The sequence below is a fragment of the Montipora capricornis genome, chromosome 2, assembly GCF_036669925.1.
Source record: "Montipora capricornis isolate CH-2021 chromosome 2, ASM3666992v2, whole genome shotgun sequence".
Taxonomy (NCBI): domain Eukaryota; kingdom Metazoa; phylum Cnidaria; class Anthozoa; order Scleractinia; family Acroporidae; genus Montipora; species Montipora capricornis.
Genome location: NC_090884.1, coordinates 42,494,850 through 42,502,349, shown reverse-complemented (window position 1 = coordinate 42,502,349; position 7,500 = coordinate 42,494,850). Strand labels below are relative to the sequence as shown.

At 38.4% G+C, this 7,500-nt stretch overlaps 2 protein-coding genes across 4 annotated transcripts in view; both read left to right on the top strand.

The window, feature by feature from the left end:
• The window catches only part of LOC138022385 (carbohydrate sulfotransferase 11-like), a 26,298-nt gene that overhangs the window by 683 nt on the left and 18,115 nt on the right, over positions 1 to 7,500 (top strand). For all 3 annotated transcript variants that reach the window (XM_068869515.1, XM_068869507.1, XM_068869524.1), the window contains exon 2: positions 7,049 to 7,223. In XM_068869515.1, coding sequence (XP_068725616.1) covers positions 7,145 to 7,223 — 79 coding nt within the window. In that variant the 5' untranslated portion in view covers positions 7,049 to 7,144. The remainder of the gene's footprint in view (positions 1 to 7,048; positions 7,224 to 7,500) is intronic.
• Positions 4,742 to 5,455, top strand: LOC138037360 (uncharacterized). The gene has a single exon (XM_068883300.1). It carries the CDS (start codon positions 4,742 to 4,744, stop codon positions 5,453 to 5,455), a length of 714 nt encoding a protein of 237 aa, XP_068739401.1.

Here is a 7,500-nt window from a genome sequence, read left to right as displayed (position 1 = left end):
GAAATCAATTATCTAGCTCTACAGAATGACGCCTGCGACTTGAAATAAAGTGCTGGCGAGTACGACATTTTTTACTGAATTAGAAATACCAAACGACGCAAAGAAAACGTCCGAACAGATTCTGAAAAGTGAACAAAACGAAACCCAATCGAAGGTTCGTCAAACAACATCGAAACTACAAGCGGCAAAATCTAGAAATTCGAAAAACGATAGTTGAAGATATTGTTGCTACGACTAAGCAAGGACTTGTCATAGATGGCTTCATAATGATGCCATTACTAATTTCAATCTGTGGAGGACAACTAACAAAGCTATGGTGAAGCTAATGCGTCTGCTAGAGACAACAACGGGAAACTCGAATTAAGGGTTTTAGGAGTGCCACAAGCTGGCGAATATATATATAGAAATTAATTCGCACATGCAAGTGGAACTGAACACACCTTTTACTGTTCATTAGCAGAAAATGAAATTTCATTAATTTTGTGCCAATTGTTAGACCAATAGTGCGAAACTATTAGCGAAAAGTATTTTCATCTACGCCAAACATCATTTATTTACACGAGAATAAATTCATGAACGATTTTAGCTTAAGCAGTAATATTTAATTGTATTAACACACAAGCATATCCATCTTCAGACAATTATTTGCTGTGAATGTACCTTCATTTGCACAATAATAATCACCTTCAAAAGCAGTAATGTGGAAACATTTGCACCATTAGTCTGTTGATTTTTATTAACGAGTTTTGAACACTCGCGTTCTATAAACGGCTTGGAAACAAAACAATTGATCGGTTTTTTTTTTTTACTTTTCTTGAAGGAGCTTGATTTTTGCCCTTTTTTTTCATGTCCAGACCTGCAGCCCGCGACCTGCGACCTGCCAACCGAAGAGTAGACCCGCCGAGAGAAAACAAACACCTCATTTTGTGCCAAAATCCCCACCGTGCTACCTCTAGGGCATAAAATCATGCCACTGTTATCTCTATTTCTTAACTATCATAGAAAATGACAGGAGTTTTCTTTAAGAAGGGCATTTCTATGAAATTCTCGGCTGTGAACGTCATATTCTTTTACCATGGGCATTTTTCGAGATTCTTAGTGTGTGTCTCCTGCGCCCGTAAGCTCTGGGAAAAGGCTCAGGGGAGGGAATGTTGCATGTTTTTTCATGCCCTGATTGCTGCTTTAACTAAATTGGTATGAATATTTATGAAAGTCAAGTGGACTACTGCACGACTGATAAAACAACGCGAAAATGTATTTTTAACGATATTTCTACCCTGGGAGATTTCGGCTGGCCAATACCAGCCTTCATCAGTTTATTTGGAGATCAAACGAATTTACAAAATATATATACATATGCATATTGAAGTGATTAAAGAATATTTTCATAACGGCGGTAAGCTACCAAAGGAAGTGTTTTGAAAACGTTTTTGCAACGGTCTGATGAATAAAGTATGTTGGAGTGTTTGTGAATGATGCAAGTGAGATTAGGTAGTGTTGGGTTGTATGGGTTGGGCAATACACAATAGAAGGCACTTGGCGCTGTTGGCATTGGTTATTCAAAGCAAACCACCGTGACGTATCCACACTGTGCTGCGTTGTTGATTAATGAAGATTGAATATTGCGTTGGCTTAATCGATTTCTTCTTGGGGCGCTTAAAACACATACAAAGAAAGGCACAAGCTTTTCGCGGTAGACCCACACCAAAAGATGTCGAGCGTCAGGTTCGAAACGGGTCTTTCCGCGAATCGAACTGAATGAAACTCAAATGTACTCAAATGAACGCAACTATTGGAAGCGATACAAGTCAAAATACCAATAAGCAGCGGGTGCTTTATGAGAACTACTCTGAAGGTGACAGCGACAAAGAAAATAACTCGACAAACAACATAGACTCCTACATTTCGTTAATAAAAGTAAAATAAAACACTTTAAGGTAAAAGCTGTTAAAATAATGAGTGTAAACGTCTTCGATCAGTTTGATCATCACCAGACTGATCGAAAACGTTTAGCAGCTTTTACCTCAAAGTTTTATAAAATAGACTCCACATTGGACTTCTTCTGAAGACAAAGTAAAAACATTGGCACAGCGAACAAATAGTCTCCCCCTCAGTGTACCGTTGACTACAAAGATAAGTTTTTTATCTGTTGCGTTTCCTTTTGTTTTTTATTGTTAAACAGTTTGTTTCTTTATAATGGTCTTAATATATAGCCATAAATTGGCGATCATGTTCATTGCCATCTTGTGTATATAGTTCTGTTCTACAATCCTGGACAAAAGTGTTGGGAAGGAGCATCACTTTAGAGATAACCCCCCTCCCCCTTATCAATGTTGGATTTTCCAGGAAGAAAATGATGACTTTTCTTGTATGAAGAACTCCAACATTGAATATGGGGGAGGGGTGCCCACAAGAGCATGGCATTCCCCAAATAGTACACCCAATAGTTCGAACAATCGAATTAGGTAGGAAGTGAAGTGACGCACGCAACCTTCTCAACAACTTTTGACCAGGATTGTAGTTTTACAAGATTTGAAATCATTAGTGGATACTATGATCAGCTCTTTAGAAAATAATTGTGATGTAGTTTAAAAGGCTGTACAATTGTCTTTGATTGTCAATGATGATAAAAATTTGATTGCAAAGGAGAAATAGGGTCTTGATATACAAAAGTTTGTTTACTTTAGTTGTGATTAGGGTGTGCATCGACATAGACGTGATTCATAAACGAGCAGAATTATAGAGAAAGGGCTGAGACGTCTATTTTGTAAAAGCAAAAAAAGAAGGAAACTTGCTCGAACATATCTGGTTAACAATGTACCGAGGTCATCCACATTTCATCGTATTACTTGGAGATCACTTGCTCGTAAACGCAAGTATAGCAGCTACCTCAGGTATACTGTTTAAATCAAAGCACGTGGTGTGTAGAACCTTTCCAAAAGCGTGGATGAACAGGTAAATATTAAAGTTAAATTCAATACAGAAATCACGAATACACGGTACGATATATAAAAGAATGTTTTTGTTTCGTTTTCTCAGAAACGAATTCAGGGTGAACTATTTACACAGTGAGGTAGAGTGGCCAATCAAAACAGAGTTTTTAATTGGAAATCTAAACATCTACGAGATACAAAAACAATCTTGTGAACACGTGAACCTGAAGTATCGCAAATCATAAAGCTGACAAACACAAAAGCGAAGGAAATGGATCATGCATAGGACGTTTTGAATATCTGAATGATTTTGGGTTGGATGAAAAAATTAGTAATTAAAACCCGGGTCCGGGTATTTAGTACATAAACATTCGCACATCACGAGAAGCGCAATGTAAGGCCGATGTACAGACTTCTCTCTTTTCCAAGTTTTGTTTAGTGCTAAATTAACCATAAACCACAGTATTTTTTCAGGCCCGAGTTTAGGTTAATTGTAGCTTCTTTTTTCATGATTCAGTGCAAATTATGTATATAGGGGAAACCAAACGTCGCCTAAAAGATCTTTTTAATGAACACAGACGCCCTATACTCAGTCCCAATAGTAGTTATATCCAGATCGCAGTCTCAGAAAACTTTCTTAGTAATGACTATTCACACAGTCATACGTTACTCAATCACATCGAAAAGCTCATCAATCAACGTGACTCTCTTAGGAAAGCTCGGGAAGCCCATCTTATTTAAAAAGCACAATCTACAGAATCTCTTGGGATAAACAAACGTGACGGATAATTTCAGTAACGATCTCATTATTTAGTATAAAGTAAAGTGTTTCAATGGCATTTTATTCTTTTGTAATTTTGGTTTGTTTGTCCAGTAGCTTTATCACCTTTAGGTTTTCATTTAAAATTTCAGTTCTGTAATTACTTCATAACGTGCATGTGTATACATATTCTGTAAATTTGTTGGATCTCCAAATAAACCTAATGAAGGCTGGTATTGGCCAGCTGAAATATCTTGTAAAAAATACATTTTCACATTGTTTTATCAGTCGTGCAGTAGTCTACTTGACTTATACAACCTTACTTCGGTTACTGTTCTCCTTTGTGGGATACTTGCGGTAAACAATTGAAAGATAAACTACAAAAGATTCAAAACCGAGCAGGAAGGGTTATGACGAGTTCTTTATATGATATAAGGTCTGTTGATGTGTTGAATAATTTGAAATGGAAAATCTTGAAACTAGACGCTTCCACATGAAGGCTTCACTTATGTACAAAATCCTCAAAGATCAATCTGCTCCCCACCTGAGAGACCCCTTTATGTAGCTCAATTAAATTAACATTATTATAATCTCAGGAATCCTGAGACTGATCCGGCACTTCCAAGACCAAACGCAGCTTTAAGTATAGTGGTTCCTCATGAGGCAAAAGCCACACAATCACTTTCGGAATTTAACCGCAATCTTGCCTCGTTGCGTTTTGCTGGATCACGCTGACTCCCTGTGTTATTATCACTTTGCCAATTTTTTTTATTTTTGTGACTCGTTAATGTATAGTAAGTCTTTACCTACGCCCCACTTGGAAACCAGCTGTATCGCTGTTGAATATGGCTGGTGTATACGTAGCTAAATAAAGCTTTACTACTTCTACTATTACTACTACATACAAGGGGAGGCTTCTAATGAATTCTAATTTGCCGTATGAAACTAGGTGTCCTGCTATCCCCCCCCCCCCCCCCCCCCCCCTTCCCTAGGTCATCTTGCAACCTTAATCATAAGGAACTGTCATGAAAGAGATTAATTTATAATTATGCACAACGACGTTAAGAAAATCCTAGAAGAGCTTTGCACTCACTATTGGCTAATAAAGGGTTGGCAAATTTTCAAGGAAGTGATCTCAAGTTGCAACAAGTGTCGGAGGCTAGAGGGGATACGCTACTTCCCACCACTCACTGCTCAGCTAGCTCAATTTAGGCTTGAGGACCAACATCCATTTTCAAGTGTGGAATTGCAGCTGTATGTGAGGGAACCAAATACAAGATCAGCAAGTCTGAAGGTATACACTGCATTGTACACTTGCGCAACGACGCGCGCAGTGTATTTAAAACTGACAACAAGTATGACTACCCAAGTGGTCCTGCAGAGATTTAGAACATTTGTTGGAAAACAGGGTTCTCCCAAGTTGATTGCGTCTGATAATTTTAAGTCGTTCAAGCCAGCTGCTGGCAAACTAGAAGCCTTGTTTGGGGCTCCGGAGGTGGAATCCTTCTTCAGTGAGAGAAGAAATGAATGGCGATTTAACTTGGCAAAGGCACCCTTTTGGGAAGGGTTCTTCGAACGCATGGTGAAGTCTACTAAGAGGTGTCTTAAGAAGCAACTTGGAAATGCTAAGCTGACTTTTGAAGAGTCGATAACGGTTCTAATTGAGAAGGAGGCAATTCTTAACTGGAGGCCACTGACCTATATCTATGCTGAGAATACCGAGGAACCCCTAACGCCTTCTCATCTCCTTTCTGGAAGGTGATCAGTGATCTCCTGACACCTCCTGACACCTGGCAATGCCGTGGGGATCCTAACAGTACCAAAGAGACCATGGTAAATAGTATTATTCGGGCAAAACTGATGTACCGTTCGGGCAAAGACACAGTAAAAATATTTTATTATTTAATATCTTGATTTGTTTGTTTTCACCCCGCAACTTGCCTAATGTTCTAAATGATCTCTGTCCTACTTCACGGGATGGCTTACTCGGAGTTAGAACATTGAATTCTGCCGAGGGACTGGGAATGATAATCAAGACCGCGCTGGGAGTGGAACTGCGTATGAGTAGTTTGGCGGTCATGTTGATTTATGTCAGTTCTTGAGTGCATGTGTATCTGGTGGATTGAAGAATGTCTTTGTCGAAGTCTCGTAAAAGATCATATCGATACCGTGTGAAATGTGAAGAATGCGAAAAAGAATTCGAGTCCGACTATGTAGAAGCTCATTCCCAAATTGTTCACAGCGGCCGAAAAGTGAGATGTCTGCCAGTGGTAGAATCGTCACAGTGTGTTTTCACTTGCAGAATTTCTATTTTTTCCAATGGATCGTTGAATTGTGTACTTTGCAGGCAACATAATTCCTTTGAAAATTAAAATAAATTGTTCACAACTCAATGGACACAAAACGAACAACAAACTGCTCCACTCGCGGGCCGAAATCGGAAATTACAACATTGGCCGATAAGAACACGTACGCTGGTTTAGATTTGAGCTCGTTTACTCATTATAGAACACGATGGTTCGAAAATAAGTATTAAAGAACATCAAAGCAAGTGTGCACAACACAAAGGTCAGGGAAATGGGAAAAAAATTTGTTTTCACTCACCTTCAAACACGATATCATCAATAGTCGCGCACGTCATGCGAGGTTGTCAAAAATTTGTCTTATGACATCACACATCAAAACACGCGCTTTTATTGGTCCCTACTAAAATCTCCAGGGAACCTTACATTACACTACGTAGGCTTACATTACACTTTTCACAGCACGATCGCAAATTTTTCTGCCTGCTGCAATACTTCGCGCGGCATTAAGCTGGCTGCCCCGCAAGACTCGCGTCTTCGCTCGGCTTGCTCGTTGGCAATTAGGTGAGCTAGAGATCTTTATAAAAGTTAATCCTATTGATAATTCAACTAATGACAAATTCATCAACCCCAGCTTTATCTGGATTTACAAAGCAACACATGTGACCTGCCAGTTGGCTGTCATACTTATGAATTATTAATGATTTTACAAGTTTTGCGTAAATTACCTTCATTAGCTTCCAGGGTTGTCCGAAACATAGAGTTTCTTTGCGAGCTTTATTGTGTTATTTGCCTGCTTGATACCACCAAGCCATTTTTATCGTCAAAATCTTAAATTTTTAACCACATGCTTTTTTATGTATCTTTTTGTTTCGTCTTGTCATTCATATCAGCGTAATATCTTTCCTCTAAAATTTCTGATCAAATCTTTACAGCCTTTCTATGTTTGCGAAGGAAAAATGCCTACTGATTGGTGTTGAAGCTTTCTCGTTGGTGTAAATATTAGCATTTTTGGTTTTAATGAAAACATTTCTCATTTTGTCTTTTTCAAGGAGGAACGTCCTTTGGAACTCGGAATCCCTGATGAAGAAAACAGGCCGACAGGAAGTATCTCGTCGCTGTTGCTTTTAACTTGATCCCGAAACAAAATGGCCAGGAAATTGGTAAAAGGTACCATCATGTTCACCCTTCTCCTGGCTTGTTTCTTGGCGTTTACTATTTTTTCAGGTAATTCCCTATTCTTTTCTTAGAGATAATTTTTTTTCAAACAAAGTTTCCTGCGATTTAAGAATAATGGGAAAATTGAATGAGCGTGAATGTCTGATTTGGACTTATTTTTGGTTTTCATGTCAAACAAGTATCACCCAAAGAAAAAATAAAATCATTTACCATTCAATAAATTCAGTCAATAAATATAGTTTACGTCATAGAAAGTGCGGCGTACGGGGTTTTATTCACGAGTTGTTTATTACACATAAGACGAGAATTTTCACTGAAATAGTTT

Coding starts and splice junctions, on each gene's coding strand:
- LOC138037360 (XM_068883300.1), top strand. CDS start 4,742: ATGCACAACGACGTTAAGAAAATCCTAGAAGAGCTTTGCACTCACTAT.